We start from the raw sequence: 22,432 nt of genomic DNA on the forward strand, positions 1-22,432 counted from the left end.
TGCCATCACACTTTCTTCATTTTTACGTCCTCCCTGCGATAGCCTTACCATCAGTGCTAAACAGTTATGTTATTTAACATTTTACGGCAATTTCTGCTTTGTGGTCATGTGGAAATTCTCCTGACAATTTAACTTACGTTTCCAAATCTTGATCTATCCGATTTGAAGATCTGGCTCATCATCTTGGTCTATGAATGCCATCGGGCAGAAGAATGACCTGGCATTACATTAACTTCATAGAGAGCCGCAGGAATTTTGAGTTGTGTTGTTGTGTTTGTATGCGCAGAGCCTGGCTTTGGCTGGTTCTTCGCTATAAAACCTTTCACTAAAAGAAGAAGTTTTTGTTTACGTGGCTTTATTCGATACCTACAGCAGACCAGCTTCGGTAGCCATAACTATAGCCAAGACGGGTACCTCTGGATTATTAGCTGACCCATACATTTACTAGGTAAATAATAATGCTACGTCACGTGTTACGCCAGTTTCCACTTACAGGCCTATTGCTGAGGTGTGATCAGACTGTCATTGCAACATGGACAACGACTGGAGCATTGCGGAACTTGTTTAAAAAAATCTAACATTCGTTATATTTATTCCTAGAGATTTTGTAATACTATAGAATCTTGTAATGAAATGAACCCAGTTATTCTTTAATTTTACTGCATCTTATTTCATGCTCTCATACACGTAAAAAGCTCTCCATGATCGTCCCTGATTGTGAGGCGGTCCGGTGGTGCAACGGTTAGCGCCTATCATCAATTCAGTGAGGACTGGCTGCCCTGGGTTCACATCTCGCCTCAGGCATGCTGCTCTTTCTCTGCATGTGGCATCTGTTTACAGGGCTGGCTGCTTTCCGCGATATAGCCTTAGCTGCTGGCTCGACGTAAAACACATTTCCCCCACCTCCACACCCACAAACGATTGTGAGGTTGGTTAAAGGTAAGCCTGGAACGGTTTATTCTCTATATTGTTTTTGCTCATACAATTATGGCAGCAAGCAAATAATGCTTTGTTTTCTTTTTGATAATTCAGCAATCCATCTTTCAACAACCATAGACACAGATCTCTCTTCTGCTGGATAACTCAAATGTGCATTCATCTGGCCAGCATTCACATTGGCCACACTATTCACCTGCTTGCTCAAAAAATCTTTCGCACAGTCTGTTAAACAATTAGGGATAAAATAATGAATACTATTTGATTTGTTGAGCATTATTTGTAGCAAAATGCTAAACTTTCATCCATCATTTTGGGGACTTACTACTGTAGTGATCTCTATGTTACCACATAGGCGAAAATAATAAAATGAAAGTTCACTTCAGACAAAAAAATATAGTGATTAATCCTTATGGTGAAAGTGCATGAATACAAAATTTGTCCACAGAACATCACATAGGGTAGAGAAAAATATAATCATGAGAAGGGGAGAGGTTGGTGGGAGGAGGGTGAGGTGTTAGAGACCTTACTTTTCTCAGGGCCAGCATTACCTGAGGGCAGCATCCCTCTCATCGCCTTACCTTCCCCAACCCTTTCTGGAGTCAGGTAAGAGGAAAGAAGGAAGGGGAGAGAAGAATAGATGTACGGTACGCTTCCATGGACATCATGAATAAATGATGAGTATGTATCCAAGTAGAGTGAGCAGTGTACATTCATCAATGAAATATAAAATGGCTTAGACTGCTTTACTGATAACCAGCTGCTGATAAATCTCCAACATTTACTTTTCTAGTCATCACAAACAATGTCATTCCCCACAATTTCTTACTAATTTGTGGACACCCAGTCATTCAAAAGAGAACTACAAAGAATGTAGCAAATGTATTTTTTTTTTTTTTTGATCACTCGGTTAACATTAAGCATTAAAGCACGTCAAAATATATATCCATAATTGTAAATAAAAAATTTGCACTGAGGCACATTCCCCCAGGGTAGAATTAAAGCTATATGTAAATAAGCCACATTTAAAAGCAAGCTGATTCTATCTCTACATATAAGGAGTATTCAAAGTGGATGTAAACTTTACATTTTTTTAAATCCACCCATGAGTAATAATCTAAATATACATCATCTGCACATACTGAATCAATTATCTGTTTGACTCAGTGTCCCGTATTAGAGAAAAATAAAAGCTCAACAATATGGAAGAATTTGTTTGCACACAAGCTGACATTATAGTAAGTACATGCAAGGTATGTTGAAAGTTAATGTGGGCTCTCTACGCATAAAACATCCTGTCGGACAGTTTATTAATATGCTGTGTGTGTGATAATAAATTAACAAAAAAATGAAAACAACTCCTCAATCTGATGTCCACCATACAAACTTATGAAAAGTATGAAATGTATATTCCCAACAGGCTTTCACATCTAGTACTTCAAAAATCTTTTCACTGAACTAAGAAGTGACTGCCAGTGTAGCTTGTACCAGTCAGAAAAAAGTCTTTAAGTACATCTTGTCAATTAGACACCTCACCTAACCTCCACAAAGAATTAAATTCCAAAATAAAATGCATGATAATTAAATTCAATTATAAAACCAATCATAAGTTTAATCAAACATTAATCTCTACAACTTGTAAGTGCTGAAATAATGATTTTCAATAATGACTAAGGCAAATGAAAGAATGAACAGAGGCTAATAAGGCACATAACTGAAAACTCAGCAAAAACATTTATGTCGTGATAATATCTGCAGATGTACCAAAGTATGAGTCCACACTATTTTCATTAAACAGTCACAAAGCATAAATATTTTCTGAAAATAGTACACCTACACACACAGAGGACCCAACAACCATGTCATTAGACCCAACCTGTCATGTATCTTTATACCAGGGGTGGGCAATCTAAGGACTTTGAACTGGCCCTCCTTCCAAAATGTGAAGTGCACTTGATTTACATATTTCTATTCAGCCTATTATTTTGATTGAAATTTAATTTATCAAGCACAATAGCATTAGAAATTGGCACCCCACAACATTCTAACACAAAGTACAATGATAACAATTAAATAACACAGCTCACGTCTGATGGAGTCGCTTACGAGCATCGGGGGCGGCTGCCTTCAAAGGAATGACTAATCTTAAAGTTTTAATGTGTGTAAATTCAAACAGCTTCACTTTACACAATGCATTTGGAAATTGAACGCCATTATATACTTATTTGTTGTCATTCCATCATCACTAGATTTATTGTGCAGTCACCTGACCTGGATTTTGGGGGTATTTTACCACCTCACTGCACAGCTCAGAATTTTGAGACCAGCCCCATAAAGAAAACTTTGCCCAACCCTCCTCTATACCATAAGCTGACCTCTGTTAGGTCAATGACTAGAAGTTTTCATGGTATCCCTGGTATTGTCCATACGAATATCAAAGGTACCCTCTTCTCCGTCCTTTACTATGGCTCTTACAGATCAGTAGTATTATATTAATTATTGCAACTCCACCACTAAAAAGGATAAACTAGATATGCTCACATTTGTTCCTGTCAGACTTTAACAGACTTGTTAGTACCATGGGAAATTTCGCTGACCATTAATACACACTAATTCAATCACTCGCATCCACACAACCAAGAAACTGAGGAGTAAAAAGGAAAAAGAAAAAGTAGTAGTTAAAAGAGACGATAGTATTAATAATGTATATGCAACAATATAGATAAATCAGCAAATGCAGCTGTCTGTTGCTGTTGGTGATGAACCATACATTGGCAATGCCGTAACCCACCGACAGGTAAGACGTCGACTGGCCCTCTCCTTAAGTGGCAAAGCTTCACACCTGCACCCCTCTCACCATCCTAACTATTAATAAACATGGCAGAAATTCAACTGGCCTTGGCTGTTGGTAGTCTGGCATTAATTTTACCACGCAGAAAACTGGTTTTCTATACAGACATACAGTATGTTTAAAAACAGAACATCTTCATTCCCAACTGTTAAAATGCACAAAAGGCTATTCATAGAAGCTGAAATTGTGAAAGATACAAGAATCAAAGCTTAAAAGGGGAATATGAGCTAAGGCTGGTTTTCCTTGTCCTTTGCATAAAAACTATTACCTCTCATGTTCATAATTTGTTTTTTGATTTGTGTCATAAATAATTCTTCTGCACCAATACTAAGAATGAATGTTGTTGCAAAACCAGTTAAGAATAGTCCAGTCATATGTTTTATATCCACTACAAAATAATCTATTGAATAGTTTCATGTAATATAAGCTAATCTGGGGGATAGCACTGTAACACAGGCAACTGTTTATTTTAACAGAAAAATTTCACATTGGAAAAAAGTAATGCACTTCAAGGATATTTCTTCTTTTTTTTCAATCCTGCTCCTATTTTAAGTAAAGATTAAAAACAAGGCCTTCTTCTATGTCCACCTATAAACCTTGAATTTCAGTTTAATACTGGCACATAAGAAAATACCCTTACCAACACAGGGAATTGTATAGAATAAAAATTCTAAAAAATGTTTACAATGACTACTAGTGTAAATGCAGACATCAATGCCCCAATTAAAACAATAGTGTAATACTATCTCTCAAAGTTAAACAAAGATTCCTTGAAATATATCAAAAATTGTAGCTATTTCTTCAAACTTTAAGCATCCATAAGAAAAACTTTTTTGTGTAAGAAAATGCCTTTTACAGTTCCACAAATTGAAAGGCAATCTCTCTCTCTCTTGCAGAAGGCACCCTGTACTGATGAAACTCCTTCAATTTAACTAACTTCCAAAATCAGGAGCCTTGCAAAATCGGGGTCGTTTCTGTGACTGGCATCAACTCTGTCTCTCTCTGTGAAGGCAAAGTGTCACATGTAGCCAACTTTACAGACATTTTCGTAATCTGGTAAATTTTGCAAAATTTATTTCAAAAACATGGAACTATTAAAACAAACTGTTTAATAGATTTACTATTCCACTTTTATTGTCAGCATAATACTGACTTGCCTCTGCTCCAAGTTAAAATAGGAGGATAACAAATGACCTGATCTAGAACAAGAAAAAGATGCATATAGCTATAACCTTTACAACATGATGCACATGCAGTCACCCATATATCCCAACATTTCTCAAAACTGACAGCATTATGCCTATACACTGCTCATAATTCTTTAGCCTGCTGGATTAAAAAAAATTTTGGTTATATCAATGTTTTGGATTCCTACAAATTTGCTAATTCTAATAAGCCACTTTTTAAAAAACAGAATTCTTACCTTTTTGTAGAACATGCATTTAATAATAACGCAGATGAGGCAGACAACAACAATGAGGCCTCCAACAGCAATGAGACTATACTTGACGCCCTCTGTGATCTTGAGAGGATTTAAGACTTTACTCTTGAAATCACTGGCAGACTTGTCGTCAATTTCTGCGCTCTGTTAGAACCAGATCACAATCTCCTTTAAAAGTCAGGGTGCGTTGTCAAATGCTTTAAAAATAATTGTCTCTGGTACTGTAAACACCACATGACACAATTCTTCACAAGTCTTTCTGAAGAGCAAAACTGCAGTAAAAAAAATCCTCAACCTCTGCAATAATTTGTATCATCCATTAGCTAATAAGAGATGTGACTAATGTTAAGTATTTGCTGGTATAAATTTGTAGATAAACTGAAATAGCTAATAAAGAACTGCTTCAAGTGTTCAGACACCAGACAAGAAAGACAAAGAGGATAACCCTCCTAGAAGGACACACATACACACCTCATTCAACCACAGTATAGGCAGAACGATGTAGTCATGGATATTTTGAACATCACTGCAACAGACATTGCACTGAGTTTATAGATCAAATAAAGGGTAAAAATCAACCAGCAAATAATTGTTTTCTCTTTTCACACTTTAACAATATTTTTAATTGTCTATTGCAGGCTTTGTTTAGGAATATTACATTATTAAAAATAAAAAATAACTGAATGCTTAATTCATCTCAACTGCAGATAAAGCACATGGACATTTTGAGGAACTTTGTATGGAAGGAACACTTTATAGTCAAGTCCAATGTATGCTGTTGATAGATATAAAGATAAGGTGACCAGACGTCCCGCTTTAGTCAGGACAGTCCCGCTTTTGACCTCGTGTCCCGCCTGCTCATCGGGCGGAACGCCCAATGTCCCGCTTTCTGGCTTTCTAGCAAGTCCATCAAATGTCCTGGTTGTCTTTAAAAATCACTTTTTTCGGCGTTCTTTGACGCTGACGACACCATCATCGGCGCCTGTCCCGCTTTCGCCCCAGAAACGTCTGGTCACCTTATATAAAGATCAATGTATATCAGCCATGAGAAAACAATTTTGAAGTAAACACACATAATGTTGGAGATATTGTGGACATAGGCATTTATTTGGAGACGCTTTGCAACATTCATCACCACACCAGTCATCTGCAACAAAGGAGATTGATTAATATTAGTAGATGTGCTATAGGTAGTAGACAAGCTAATACTAATTTACAAATACATCAAAACAAAATCTTAAATAGTACAAGTGAATGGTATGATAAAATGCGTTTGATAAGATTATACTAGAACTAATATATTTCCTGAAACCCAGTATGTAGATCATATTGTGCTGCACTAAATCTAGATAATCCTATGTATTAAGGAGGCAAGCATACACAGCTTATTACTCCATCAATCACTTAACATTACTGAGTTTGTTCATTTACACACCTTGAACAAGCAGATGGAATTTGCTGAAGGAAAAAAATCAATAGTCAACCAACTGATACTAACCTTATCTCCCACCTACAAAAAAACAAAGCAACTATTTCTCAAACACAAACGTACATAAATGTGTATGTGTGTATGCACTTATGAGAGAGAATAACTGATGTTACTGGCTCTATGTCGATGACACTTTGATGTTCTTCTTGATTGGGATGCATTCCATCAACTCGATTTTGGATTGTTTCATCTCCATACAGAAAATGTGGCAAAGAAAATATAACGGGAGCACCTTCAGAAGAAAGAAAAATGTCACACATAAAAAAAGTAAAAGTTTTTGTATAATCAGTACCATTCAACAGAAAGTGAAATTTATCAAACATATTCATCTATCTCATTTGTCACATTTCTTGCTGATATTAAGACTAGTGGAATCTTAAAGATCTATCTGGCCTGTCCACTTTGATTCCTAATACAATAATGTCACTGCATTTGTAAATCATGCAAAGACTTCCTGATACCTGATTACAGGGCTGGGGGGGGTGGAATTGGTGTTTTCTGCCAGGCCAGCAACTAAGGCTATATCAGGCAAGGCAGCCAGCCCTGTAAACATGCCACATACAGAGAAAGAACAGCATGCCTGAGACAAGAGCTGAACCCAAGACAGCCAACTGTCACTGTATTGGTGGCAGATGCTAAACGTTGTGTCACTGGACCACCCTTCAGGAACACAGGGTCGTCAGCTCACTTCTGATGTTCTGAATAATGACTCCCATACTTTAATATATTGCTCTGTAGCCCTGTTTGCTTTCAATAGTGCGTTCTTTATGCTAATTATATCTTCTTGACATTTATTTCATGATAATAATGTTATTCAACTCTAATGTAACATTCATACTAAATTCCTTCCATAAAAACATGATATTGTGTTATGCAAGCTTATTTGCTTTATACTAGCAAAAGCACTAGACCTCCCTCTTCCTACTAACCATTCTGACAATTGCTGCCATTGAGAATGCCTGAAGGCAGGCAGTTCTCAGGGGCATGTGGAGTGCAATAACCCAGATTATCTGGGTTCACAGATGCATTTGCAAACACCATTGATGGTACCACAAATCGATCCAGGTCAATGTCCTTCAGCTCATATCCATTTACATATCGAATTTCCAAAGATCTGAAAAAGTTCACAAGAAAACCCACTCCCATTAGTACACAAAGGCTCATAACCCTTTACAATGATATAAACTCTAGCTAATGATTATTTCCTTTCAAAAATTCAGAATGATACTTTGCCATTTTCAATCATATTTTCCCCCTTTTAGTATAGATAACCATACAACCATACCTGCAGACATCTGAAGAGAAAAGGTAGTAAGCTCTTGAGGTGTCGATAAACGGGGGATACATTGTTCCATCTGTAGAAAAAGAGAAACAATACAAATGCTGTAGTTATATTACACTTGATCATGTAAATTTATTATACTACAATATATATGTTTCTATTGTTTACAAGCTATTTCCAACCATCTGAGTTTTAAAACAGATGTTTTTAAAGTAATGGGATTCCAGTCTAAATAGGTGCTTCATGCAGATAATTTTTTTTAATGCACATTAAAAAAATTATTCAGCTCAAGTTACAGAAAATTCAGCATTCTATATATGTGTAGTCTAATATTCGATTTTTTAAGTGGTTTTTTTTTTAATACCTGATCCATTTATCATGTTGGCAATTGGGGTTGTCCAGAAGTCCAATGTTCTGAAAAATATGACAAAACAAATGCTAACCTATTTACCAATAATTTCATTTCTTAATCCGTTTCATTATTTGAAAGCTTATAGGTTGTTTGATATTATTTAAGGTCCTTAAAAACACAGGTAAAAAGACAGAAGATTTCAATGAGATACCAACACTGAGCTATTGCAAGAAGTCTCAACAGCACCTCCTTCTCAGGAGGCTGATTCTTAGAATCCCACAGATTCCTCCAGATGTTCTACTAATTCCATATAGTGACTCTTTTTGTCCATTTTGTTACTACATCAACTTACCAGTCAAGGACAAAAATAGTTTAAACTTTCCACAACAAATGAAAGGGACAAGGGCAGCCCAGAATGAACTTCAGACTCTCTGTAACTGGCAGACACTATCAAACGTGACCGGAATTCTACAGGATGATAGGCATATCCTTTCAAGAGAGCTCCTGTATGCAGGACCAACAAGTTGAGACTATCCTTTGTTGTTTCAGATGGGCAACTTCTCAATGCTTTCATGTATTAGTGAACTATGATTGTACATAGGTCTGAATTAGGATTGTAAGGGGTTATGAGTGGTTGGATAGGTAAAAATGTGCAATGAAAAAATGTGTCGATTATTGATATTGTGCTGTTGTTCTTGACTCTTCCATAAAGAGCTGCTTCCTAATTGTCCTCTGGGATAAATAGTTGTATTTTATTTTATTGTATATTGCATTAAATTGCTTGAACACTAGTGCCAAATGTTGGCAGTCTTATGTTCCCCACTGGCACTATTTGGGGCTGGCAAAACGCTTTCAAATGCATCTTTATAACTGTATGTATGACAAATAAATGCTTCAGTCTCAATGCATTTATATGAAAAGGATGCTGGTTACAAATAGCTGTCAACACACACCAATACAGAAAAACCTGAAATTACTCTGGATAAGGATGTACACCATTTATGCAGTCTTCTTTGGGTGGTTGGCAAAAAAACATAAAAAAGGGCATTGATTTGCTCTCTAGATGCAGATACTGAAAAAAGTAAATACTTACTCGTTGCCATTCCACCTCAAAATCTCTGCAAAATGATCAAGACTGTCAGTTCCTGTGTAGATTTCATACAGTCCTGTATCACTTCCATTTTTCTGCCAGGATGCAAACAAGCTAGCTTAATTTGTCACATAAAATCATCTCATAATAATTTTGTAAATAATTAGCCTTCTAAAGGGAGTGGGAAATGTATTTTAATGAAAAAGTAAAGTATATCATGATTAAATAGATAGATAATTTGACAAAGACCTATGAAACTAACATCTCCTACCATGAACAACATTAAACAGTACTGAAGTTATATCACATGTACTTTACATTATATGCAATACATTCTCTATGAAGAAAACACACCTTTGTGCATGCATCACTCTTTAGATCTGTCAAAACAATAAGCTGACTCACATAGTTTTAAAAAAAATGGTAAAGGACTCATAGCCTAGAGGCCACAAAAGTAGTGTTTCTCTGTATCTAGGGTCTGATATATTGATGGCACATCCCAACCATCTCTTTCCACCACCTTTTACTTTCCATGATAAACCTATCACTGCTGGTTGGGCAAGCCCCAGAAGATATCTTCTAGTCAACTGCACTAACCAGCAGGATAAGCAACTAACACTGGTCGAGTTACATCCATGCCTATGAGCAATGGAGCAATGTTCCCATAGAATACAAGAAGACTGAGGTTATTTACACCTGCATAGGTGGCTGGGATAATACTTCAATCAGTTTGTTATTAAGATTAGCTTTATTTTCTTAAAAGACTACATTTCTTTTTTATTATATTCCACAAGTCTTTTGCTCAATATTCTGTTTAATTTTGTTTACTACTGTTCATTGTAACAGCATTTGGGTACTTTATGCAGTATACACTTTTGTAAAAAGCTTTGTCTTTACAAAGATAATTAGCATCTGCACTTGTCAAAAGAGCCTTCTTCTTTCTTGTTGCAATTACTTTGTACCTGTGTCAGAACAACATGCACAAATACTTTTGCCCATCTGTCAATTTGTTTGCTAGCAGCGATACATTAATATAGTTACTCTGCTTACTCTCTCACCGTGCAAAAATTCAAAGTAGATTTAGCACCTGATACATGAGAAAAGGCATGCCTGTTAGTACAATGCTATGCTGGCTAAATATCAATTGAATTCTTAAACAAAATAAAATAAAAGAGGAAAAAATAACGTGATGAAAGAAAACATGTTATGATAGCATTAGGCAGACCAGCAACTGCGATGAACAAGTCTGTTAACACTTGCCACAGCTGAGATTTGTTGAAATGTGTGGCATGAGTCAGCAGTCCAATCTACCAAGTAACATAAGACAAAAAAAAAGAAAAGTACAAAAATACTTATGTTAAGAAATATAATTCTTTCTGTAACTAAATAAATCTTAAAAAACTTCACAGGCTTTGAAATCAAACCTGATAAAAGAGTCCAAACTTGTCATCCATTTTCAATGAGATGTTGAAAAGGCCAAATACTGTTTTTGCATCCTTCAGCAGACTGTCTTCATAACCCCACAGAAGATCTGCCACTGTTAAGTTTATAAATAGATGTTCCTTGCTTAGCCTCAACATAAAGTCGACAATATCCTTGACAACGTTATACTCATATTGCACCAAATTTGCAATCGTCTGCAAAAAACATGTGCATAGTATGAACATTTATAAAGAAAAAATGCACACTAGCTTTTTTATTTTTTTTTTATTTATTTATTTTTTTTGCAAAGCACCTCAATTTATGAGACCAGGTATTACTATCAATGAATTAAATTGCAAAGCACCTCAATTTATGAGACCAGGTATTACTATCAATGAATTAAAACAGGTATGAATGTACATTTCTTCTATTTGCATCCCTCCCTCCTCTGAACTGATAACCAATCTACAACTATACATATGAAGTGAAAAGTTCATCTTACAGTTAGCCATACAAAAAACATAACAGCTCCCTTTCTAAAATTCTGAAAATGATAGAAGCATAAGAATCAAACTTATGTGGATTTACCCATTCACTGAACAGTACATAATTTTTGTTTTTTCTCATACAACCATACATGTGACAGTGTATGAGCATTTGGCAGGTTTACACATTCACAACTACAAATGCATCTACATGCATGAACATATTTTCACACTCAAGAACAAATTTTACACTTTTCCATTGTCAGAAGAACACACATGCAGATACAAATACAAAACTAAGAAAATGCTTACAAGCATGGGCAGGTTCACAGTAGTGAAGTTTCTTGTTTCGTCACACTTGGAGCAGGATAAAGATCGATCAAATACAAACCATTGCTTTTCTCTGTACAGCACTGTATCATGATCAGTGAAGGTGATATTTCCCTTGCGACGCGTTTCCCTATTTCACACAAAGTAAGATGTATCTCAAGAAGTAGCTCTCCCATGCTGCTGTCATCAAATTAGCTCAAAACAAAACAAAAAAGTGCATAAATAAATATGCATACTTTCATTCCTGAACACACACGTGCATGCAGTATTAGCCTGACATTCATTCTAGAGGTAATTAGGAATGAATAATTATTAAGACATGAAAAGTTAAAAGTTAAAGCCCTTTATAAGGCCTGTGAACATTCTATATATTGTAACAGTAAAATTATACACATCTTACTCTTATCCATGTCTGTTCTCATTGTTTATTGTGTCTGTTTTTCAAAAATAAAATAAAAAACAAACTATGACTAAGTTCTCAAACTGAGTAACTGCTCTGTATGGAAAAGTAAGATCTTTGCTCTCAGCAGCTGGTCAATACCTGTATGTAAAGGGTCCTATCTGATTTAGATTTGGCTTGGCTCCCAACTTAAGAACCTCATCATGGTTAGTTACATCAAACACCCAAATCTGAAAAAAAATTGGTGCTGGTGGGGAGACCCAGTCATTGTAGCTGTCTGATCCAGTCTTCAAAGGCAAGCTCTGTAAAATGAGAAATGGATGTTTCTGTATTGTTACTTAACAATGTGGAAACATGTAGTATATACATATGTGCATGAATGCATATACACACATACATTTCATACACTTCTTCAATTCTTCATGAGGATAAAAGCGTTTGAAACTTTTTTTTTTAAGAGCTGTTTACAAACACCTACTGAGCTTGTCAGATGACAAGAATAAGTTATGCCATTGCTCAGATGGTAACTCTTGAATTTTAAAAGTAATTAAGTTTCCATCAAAGTATCATTAATATTCTTGATGACGAGTGTATATTTTTTTTTTTGGTCTGATAATGGTTCCAGATTTTAGTAATTGCAAAGGCCCAACTATCTTAGTTGCAGTAAGGAACAAGCTAGCTACCACAAAACTTATTAACTGAAAAGTACAAGTTACAAACAACTTAAAATAACAACTACTGGAACTTGTTTGTTATTATTGTGTTTAAGATGTTTTATGGTATTTGAAAGTGTTCCTGAAATATTTTATATGGCTAATGGATACTAAAGATGAATCATACATGTGTTCTATCCTGTATATAAAATCGACTTTAAGATAATCTTAAGAATAATTGATTCATAACCCAAAGACTGCCTGTAACACAAACTATAATGAAATGAGAAAACTTCATGTACACATGAAATGTCCATACAATGCAAAGAAATGCTACAAAGTATAAGGAAAACAGGATATGACATATTAATCATGGGTGTTTTGAGACCAAAGTTCAATGGCTGTCTAAGTTATGACTATATTTACAAATCTGAGCCTTGAACGTCTTTGCATTGTCTATAAAAGTGTGTAGATAAGTTCTTATCAATGTAGTCCCTTCAAATGAAATTCCTTGACACTGAAACTATATATGTGATATGTCTGCATTCCTTCAAACATAAATTGAGCTTTACCAGGACTTCTCTTGACTCTTTTTCTAGCCATCATCCATCATCTGAATGGTTGCTTCATTTTTAACATTTCTGCTACTTGAAAAAACTTTACACTCAAGTTTTGTAAACATTAGCTATAAAATTCTAATAGCAATACAATTATTAATGTCAAGTAAGCCACCTCAAATGATCGACATCTGCATTGATGCTTGCGAATTGCTACTGTCTACATATTTGACAAATTGATTGAAACCTTCACGGCTGAAAATTCAAGTAAAAGAAAGTGTTTAAAAAGTACTTTAATTGGTTGAGATTCATGTCCGTTATAAGCCTGAAACAATATAAATGCTCAAATTAGGTATCAGGCAAATGAGTTCATCTTTTCTGTTTATTAAGTCAAATTCTGCACTCGGTTCAATTTCTCCACTACACTCTAACCACGACGGCAAAACGTGCCGAAATGATTACATGACAGACCTTGGTTTATCATCTCGGCCGGCTCGATCGTTGTCCATTAATCATACCCTCGATATTGTGAACTGCGTAAAAGTAATTTGAAGGTATAAGCGAAGAGAAAAACAAAGGCAAGGGTGTACTTACACTATCAATTTTATTTCGAATCAGTTTTGCGAAGACGTATATCAAAACACATCCTGTACAAAGAAACACAATTCCTATCACCAGCCAAACGGCCGCACAGACAGTAAACTTGCGTCCCATTCTTTGTTTTTCTACCTGTTGTTTGTGTTCACTATTTGTTAAAGTGTATCTTTACGAGCAATTCTTTTCACACAAACTAGCAGCTATACGAACGCTCTATAAAGTGACGGCTTCTAAAAGCGCGCCTGACGGATATCGATCACAAGACTTTTCGGGCACGGACTAGGTATATGTAGGTATGTGGTTGCTGCACACAGCCGGACATGAAAGGCAGCAGGTGACGGACAAGGGACATAACTGCACGAGTAATCAAACAATTCGCAAAACAAGGGTAGTGTGCCCATCATCTGCCTGAACCTGGTTGTGATGTATACTACAGTGGAGATTACAGAGGTGTAGGACGATACTCAGCTTTGGTGGTTGTGGGTTTGAGGCAAACTCCATGCTGACAGTGAATGACGCTCACATTCTTGCCTCATTATCTCACACGCCCCTACTGGTTCCTCTGCCACTGGGAAGGGTTCAACTGTTGTTTTTTAAATCCACGTTAGTGTTTGGTAACATTTGGATTTCCTTGTGATGGCCTGTTTGTATATGAGCTCAGAGGCCAAAAACAATAACATCTTTAATGTTGTCACAAAAGTTTAAAAGATTATTGTACTGGGAAAAGAAAATGTGTACATTTTTTGATAGTTCTATTTACAATTACCACTAATAATAATAATAAGTCGATTTGTAATGCGCAGGTATCCATTCTGAAGAATGCTCATTGTGCAGAAAAAAAAACAAAAGAAGAAAAGATAAAGTGAACAAATATATAAAACACCAAGAAAGTAAAAAATATAGACAGAAGTGTTTCTTGGTAGTATAAGACTGGTTTGAAAGAAACAGATGGGTTTTCAGTTTTTTTGCAAAACGTGGTTGGTGAGGTGATGGTGGAGAGTGATGATGGCAGAGCATTCCACAGCTTAGGTGCCGCGTTTTTGAAGGCTCTGGCTCCAGTGCGCTTCTTGTTGGTGTCTTCCACTGCAGGGAGACAGAAGCGTGACTGGGAGCCTGAGCGCAGGCTACGTGACGGCTGGTATGGAGGAACTATCTCTTGCAAATAGTCAGGAGCAGTTTGAAACATGCAGGACTGAGCAATGGAAAGTACTTTGTGAATAATATCATTTACTAATTTATCACTAATATCATTTACCTCTTCTGAAAACATTGTTTCATGTTGTTGTCTATGAATTCACTACATTTCACTCCTTTTGGTGGACTTGTTATCTTTAAACTATTGCCAGCAAATACTTCCTTCTGCCATATAAAAATTGTCCATTTTTATATATATAGGATATAATGTATACTGAGATCATGATAGACTCCATGAGACTATCTGCACACCACTGATCTAAATACATAAACATCCATCCATTGATTCCAATTGACAAGTGGTTGTACTGGTCCATTAGAGGGGAATAGTGTAACATTTTGTCAAGAGTATGGTTATCAATGTTTGTGAGCGTGAGTGTACATCTACATGTCACTACGCTTGCAGCACTCTTCTATCCTTTTCAACCAAAAAGCTCCAGTCAATGTATAATACATTTAATGTTTATGAGAGGCATTTAAATGAGAACAAAAGAGAATAATAATTATTTTTAGACTGTATAAAGTTTGTAATTCTCCCGGCATTTGACACTTAACTCTCTTGACAATTTGCCGATTGGATAATCCAGGATAAGCAGTCAGATGATACTGATGCATGGCGGTACACAAATCTGCCAAACCGACGATCACAGCATTATATCGAAGATGATGATTCATCGGCACGGATGTTTGGTACAGTGACAAGTCTTACATCTGTACAACTGGATGGGAACTAAGACAGACTTGTCCAATCTGTATAGGTAAGGTATTGCAGATGGTGCCTCCCATCAGATCTGTGCCATCTGCAAATCATAGCAATGAAAGTGGAGGTATGATGGTTGTGAAGAGTATCTCACAATTTGTTTCCCAGAAAGATTTTGAAAAGTACAGGCAATAGGAGGCACCCTTGATGGATGCACACTTTTGAGTAAAAGTTCCAGTAGTTCTGCAATAGTTAAGCTCTTGTAAAAGGCTTTTGATGATGCGCCCCTCCTCAACGTTGAGTTTTTAGATACCATAATAGGAATTGTAAGGGGATTCTGTCTCAGTATTTCAAATGCATTGCCACTGTCTTTTTCTTAGTGTCCACATTTGAGTGCTTTGTTTTCTTGAACTGCCTCAGTTTGGGTATTTTTTTTAATGTATCAAAACTGATGAGGAAGGTGTCAAACTGTTCATGTTCCACGCTGGGTTCACATGGCATTTTGAGTGGTAAGATGGCTGTGTGGTAACCAGAAAGTTCTATTGCAGCCAGGGTGTGCAAGGTCTATCCAGTAGCTTTTAGATCAGTAGAGTACACAGATATAGTTCAGTTTGTTTAAATGGTGGACTGAATGTAGTGTAATCAAGAGGAAAAAAGAGGGGAGTCATGGTTTTACTATGTGGTATGCCACAAATCTTTTCAAGATGGTCTTGCAAGGGAACCTGACAAAAAGAGGGGCAAGCACTGCAGAAATTGACCCGAAACTGTCAAAATGTTGACCCAGCTGCATATGGAAGAGGGACCATGATGGAAAACTTGTCAACTGTTTCCTCTCTTATGACCCATCTTCAACCAAACACTAACAGTTATCTTCTTTCATCTTTTATCTTCTGACATGATGTACAGATACAAACAACCACCTATCCTGCATATACCCCCACCCCCTGAATTCACTTCCTATTCCCCCCAAAAAAAATTAAATTCATCTCTTTAATTTCTTGCCCCTCCTTTCTCCAAAAGTTTCAAACATTGTTCAAGTACAGATAAAATAAAACCACAGAAAATAAATTATTCATACAGTTTTATTCAAAATAGGCAGAAATAAGATGTGAAAACAAATGTGAGTCTACTACCAGTTACACTGCAAAAATATGCCCACTATTATAAATTCTTTCATTCTCAGTTTCTAAATTTTCAAAACAATTTTCTGACCTTTTCTCTGTTATTGAGAAATCATGTGATCACAGATGGAAGCAAAAAATCTGTATCAAGGTTAGCATTCAATGCACAACTTTTAAAATTATCTTATCGGATAGCAAAAATTGTAATAGTAATTCAAAATTTATCATCTGCGCTTGTAATAACAAGGTTTGAGTATGATGGATGGTGCAGACTTGCGTTCAGTAGCCTTTACTTTCTTGAAGATGAAGAGGTAGAAACATTTTGCTCATCATAGTCTGTGGAAGACAGACCATAAACAATGACAGAATATCTCATTACATAATAAACAAGAATGTTTTTTATAGCAATATAGTAAGCAAAACATGATATATATATATATACTGACACTCTAATGCACTGATTAAAAAATAAATAAAATGTTAAAATACCAAGTATGCTATTAAAAAAAATCTGCAAGTAGATTTACCTTTTTATTATGGAGAAGCCTAGTTGCTCAACCTTTTCTATAAAACTGACGATTCCTTGGAAACGACTCACAACCTCCGCCACTAGAAGCATTCCTCTAAAGACATTAGAAACAAAATCCAGATGAATGCAGTCTAACAGAGAGTTTGCACTATCTTTAAAATGCAAGTATGTTCTAATTACCTGTACATGAAATAAATGGGGGGGCCTTCTTTAGCCTGTCTGATGTCTTAGCCTGGATGGTTGAAGTTTTCTCTTATTATAAGCTTTAGTTTTGTGGTAACACGCCAAGCCCTGATATTTTATTGCTTGCACTAAACAGGCTGTGACCAAAGGTAGCATATTGACTATAATCATAGTTAAAGGTCTACCTGAGTGCAACTATTTTTTTAAAACAAATAGGCTGATCTCAGCGAAACATAGTGTTTCCACAGATCACAGTGAATAACCTCCAGTCACTGTAAAGACTCAAGACAAAAGTCTGTACACAGGATCATGCACTGATAAATATCAAATCTGACACAAACATCTATGAATGCAACTGATACAGGTTCATCTCCTGCATTAGCTATAGCCTTTGTCATCAGCATTGTTGCTATATAAGATGTTAAGGTTCTGATGTCTTTCTTCATCATGATTATGTTTGTAGGCCTGTATATTGAGAAATAGTATCTTATACCAAAGATCAGGCATAAAAAAACAATTTTGCATTCTAGTAGACCTGCAACGACACCAAAAACTAACAAAATGCTGACCCTTCGAAACCCCAAAAAACAGATCATAAACAGATGCTGATCAATGATTTGTTTTGTAAGAGCCAGTTAGCAATCAAGAAACTAAAGGAACGAGAAAACGGTTATCTTCAAGGGGGCTCATTAAGCTAAGGAGGCTTTAAAGAGACAGTTGATTTTAAAAAAAAATTCATTTAGAATATTAATCTCACACCTCTTGCAAATTTTGAAGTTTTATAAAACATAAAAACTGAGAAACACATTTCTGCATACCCTATTTTAAGCACCCTGTTCGCTTCACAGAGGTAGTCTGCAAGATTGGTGCCCATAAGAGACAGACAGAAAACAGCAGCATCTACACTGGCCTTTGGAAGTGGTACCTGATGATAAAATTAGCATATCTATAAACTTCATAAATATTGCACAAAATGAAGATGACATTGCTTGCCACAGACCAGTGAAATCTGGACAGTTTCTTTGCCATATTCTTTACCATCCCAGTTTTACAGTTACCTGCACATCAACATACATGTTGACATTCAAAATAAAGTGCCACATCCTCCCCATCCTCCCAATACACAGATTGCTGAACACTTGGAAGTACACATTGACTTATGCAGACCAACACAAATCACCCTTGATGTGGAGTTGGGTGCAGTTATAAAAGATGTCAATAATGGCTTTGTGAATGCTGTTACAAGTTATAAGCTTACATTTACTAAAGCAGTTACAAGCTATGAGTTTACATTTACTAAAGCACTTGGTTCAGTAGTTGCTATAACCCAAGATTATCAGGAGTTCAGTACCTTTGACATGTCGCAAACAGTGACACATGGTTTGAGTGCAACAAGGTCAAATGAATGGATGGTCTTCTGAGGCAAGCTTTCAGCAAGCTGAGCATCTCCGCAGCCAAAATCTGCTATCACTTTACAAGTTGGCCTGAGAACACATATTTACCAATGGTAACACAGTGCCAGTTTACCTTAACAAAATACATCTACTGACATTTCAAGTTTACCTACCATAAACTATTAATTTAGTATAAAGCAAAAGTGCAAATCTTTATTGATACGTACATTAAGTCAACCAAGCTGACTAAGCAACAGGCTAGTTCCAATCATTTAACAAAGACTACCTTATATGAAGTGTGTGTAACCACCATGTTGAACTGGAAACATTTACTAACACAGTGTATGCTGACGGTTTACTGGAATTATGTAAAGGTAAACAAAACGTGAGCTGAAGTTATCTTTTCAGCTCACCAGTGGCATATGGTAATACAACTTTCCTTCTCATTCTGAGACAAACCTTTACTGTCAGTCTAAAATCTCGTCATGATTATGCCATGTTACTATAAAAGATAAAGAGCAATTCAATGGGATCTTTGCCTTCAAAATGAATTAATGGAGTCTATCTCTTAGTACTTCTTGGGGGGAGGGGGAACTAAAACATCTGGGGGAAAACATTCTTTAGTTCAGTTAAATTATACTCACTTGTTTTTAAGCTGCTGAACGATAGTGCTTAAAGGATTGACAGGCCAGCGTGACACCTGGCCTTGAAAACCTTTATGGTATACTTCAAAAGATTCTTTATCTCCCTTAAACATCTCAAATGCTTCCTTTCCACTGCTTGTGTACAACTGTTCATTAAGAAATCTGAAACGAGCAGCTTCCAGTTTTTCTCGAGCCTTATCAAGGAAAGATGACGATTTTGCTAGTGTTCTGGTCCGCAAGATATCACCCTGTTTCAGCCTCTTTTGAGTAATTTGTTTCTTTCATCTTTCTGTTCTTTAAGTTCACTGTTTTTGATTCATATCTTTGAAGTCACTAACACTTGAATAGGAGTTATCATCTGTATCATTACCATGTAGTTTCTTCCTACTGCTTGCAGCAGCATCAAAATCACATTTCTTCGCACGATGAAGCTTGTTCTGTGTATCTGTGTTAATGTCTGTTTCTTCTCTAGTACTTTTTGTTTTCCTTTTACAAGTCTTAAACTTCTCAGTTTCATTTCTGCAAGACTGGAAATCTTTTGAAGAATCTTTAATATGCTGAGGAAGGATTTCCTTACTATTTTTTTGTGATTTGGCAGTCTCTGAAGCTTGTAAATCATCACCAGCACAAGTGTCTTTGTTGTTTAGAGCCAGAGGTGCTTGTATTTATTCTTTTACTGTTATTCTTCTTTTTTCTTTTTCTCTGTTTCTTTGTTGACAGAAGTACGGTGGAATCACCCTCTGAATTCTTTTGAAGATAGCTAGAACTTTGTGACACGTGTGTTATATCGTCTGAACTTGAAATTTTTGATGATTTTTTCTCTGAAACCTTAATATCATAATTCTCTTCCACTTTTGCTCCACTTTTTAGTTTTCTTCTTTTGGTCTAACATTGCTTGCATATCACAGCTATGTAACTGAGTTTCATGAGAAGTCTGTTTTCTTTTCTTTCGCATAAATTCTTTGCCTGAGTTTGATCTTTGGCTGTCTTTGCTCTGGTTCTTCACTTTTTATACTGTTCTTACTTCTTCCTTTCCTTTCAACGGTACTTGTCATCTCTTGCTTATGTTTTATTTTTTCTGTTCTTTTTTTTACCACTTTCTTACCCAGTTTCACATTCTTGTTGTTCCTTTCAGGTTGATGAAGGTGTAGATGCAGACATATCAGAATTTTTCCTTTTGCGGTTTTTCTGCAGCAAAGGTAGAGACTGGGAAAAACACACAATATGATATGTAGTATTTTACAACCATTTCAAAAAATTTTAGGAAAAAGTATTTGTATATTCACTTCCTTTATTTTTCTATGCCTTAATAAATTCACTGCTTCACAAAATGTATGCTAGATGAAAAGGATTTGTACTTTGTTAATTATTCATAAAGCAGCATACATGAAGAATTGTTTTACTATAAGCACAGTAAGAAACAGAAGATTATTTTTTAATTGTGCTGCAGGGCTGTTGCATAGCACATATATATTTTTTTTTTAAGTTTTCTGTTTACCTGTGTCTGGTTCACCTATGATATTCATGTTTTGTTACCGATGGTGATTCATTTCCAAAAAGTGACAAGCTAAGGTCATCTGCAAATCTGTTCTTTCCCCAATCTTCTTCACAAACGAAATCCATAACTACTTCTTAAATCTGGTGCAATTGTTGGCCCTGGCATCAAAAGAAAATAAATAACATTACTACCAAAAATAATCTTTCCATTAAAGTCTTTGGTTATTAACTTGTTGAAGTGTTAATGTGATTGACGAAGTTGTAGGGCCAATCCTGTAAACTGATGCCACAAAAAATTTCATGTGCCAGAGATATGACTCTGTAACCGACAATTTTTATTAGAATCACACTGTACTGAGCGTCTCACCACAGTGATCTAAAGAAATTAATATTGCTTCGGTTATAGACTAGTATATGAATGTTCAATTAGTACCAAAAGTAATTTATCAACGATTAATAATTTAATCAATACCAAATTAACTGCTGGTGAAATAGAAAGAAGAATCACCCCCTAGAAGAGGCACTGACGACAATTAGAAATCATGTTTGTAATTATTGTTTTTTTAATGGTTTAAGGTAACAACGAACGTTTAAAACATTTTAAATAATATTTAAATTATATTAAATAATATTTTATATTTAAAAAAACATGAAAAGGTGTCCTCAAGAAAGCGAAGCTTGTAGGCTTGTATTTATAAGTTCTCCTTTTTAATAAAGCATCAGACATTTCACGACCGTAAACAGATTATGATACACAATTTATCCTTAGTGCAATTTACATATCACTCACAGCCGTAGACCTTTTTATTCACAGTGTGTACCAAATGTTCGAAAGGTTTCCGCCACGACGAGCACATGCAGCCAGCAACAGCTGAAGAGTGATCTCCCTTGCTAAAGGGTCGCCGAAACACATGGCGGTACATCAGTGCGTGTGTGTGTGTGTGTGATATAGATAACATGTTTAAAAAATATACCAACACGTGTGTGTGTGATAGCGATATCATTGTAGCGGGAGCGCTTGTTTAAAGCAGTGTGTACAGCTGATAGTGCTTATTCCTTCAAACCATTCTTGGTTGCGCGAGACAACAACAGTGGGTGACCCAAACCACCCCAAACTGTGTTCGCAGGGTTGGCGTCGAGGTTTTTCTCCGGGTACTCCGGCTTCCTCCCTTCCCCCCGTAGTGCGAATTCGCCGCAAGGTGGAATCACTTAGCTACTAAATAAGCAAGCTGTTTACCGAAAGGCGGCTGGTCCTGCTTGGAAAAGCAATAAAACTTTAGTGAGA

The 22,432-nt window shown here is 36.1% G+C and overlaps 2 protein-coding genes across 3 annotated transcripts; both read right to left on the reverse strand.

The window, feature by feature from the left end:
* Positions 1–968: 968 nt before the first annotated feature.
* Positions 969–14,240, reverse strand: LOC112559950 (lysosome membrane protein 2-like). Of its 2 annotated transcripts, XM_025231464.1 has the most exons (13): positions 13,883–14,239; positions 12,220–12,380; positions 11,661–11,808; positions 10,866–11,078; positions 9,445–9,536; positions 8,364–8,413; positions 8,003–8,072; positions 7,647–7,831; positions 6,831–6,949; positions 6,302–6,375; positions 5,700–5,754; positions 5,211–5,372; positions 969–4,789 (listed from the first exon to the last, which is right to left on the reverse strand). In XM_025231464.1, exons 1-13 carry the CDS (start codon positions 14,000–14,002, stop codon positions 4,733–4,735), a joined length of 1,506 nt encoding a protein of 501 aa, XP_025087249.1. In that variant the 5' UTR covers positions 14,003–14,239; the 3' UTR covers positions 969–4,732. The 2 variants fall into 2 exon arrangements, with proteins under 2 accessions (XP_025087249.1, XP_025087250.1); XM_025231465.1 differs by lacking the exons at positions 969–4,789; positions 5,211–5,372; positions 5,700–5,754 and adding an exon at positions 5,797–6,015 and having other exon boundaries at positions 6,250–6,375; positions 13,883–14,240.
* Positions 14,241–16,843: 2,603 nt separating this feature from the next.
* On the reverse strand, positions 16,844–22,054 carry LOC112560538 (ribosomal RNA-processing protein 8-like). The gene is made up of 7 exons (XM_025232456.1): positions 21,938–22,054; positions 21,149–21,306; positions 19,651–20,856; positions 18,964–19,096; positions 18,431–18,537; positions 17,428–17,523; positions 16,844–17,236 (listed from the first exon to the last, which is right to left on the reverse strand). Exons 3-7 carry the CDS (start codon positions 19,761–19,763, stop codon positions 17,230–17,232), a joined length of 456 nt encoding a protein of 151 aa, XP_025088241.1. The 5' UTR covers positions 19,764–20,856; positions 21,149–21,306; positions 21,938–22,054; the 3' UTR covers positions 16,844–17,229.
* Between the last annotated feature and the right edge of the window lie 378 nt (positions 22,055–22,432).

Source organism: Pomacea canaliculata, linkage group LG3 (genome assembly GCF_003073045.1).
Source record: "Pomacea canaliculata isolate SZHN2017 linkage group LG3, ASM307304v1, whole genome shotgun sequence".
NCBI classification, from domain to species: Eukaryota; Metazoa; Mollusca; class Gastropoda; order Architaenioglossa; family Ampullariidae; genus Pomacea; species Pomacea canaliculata.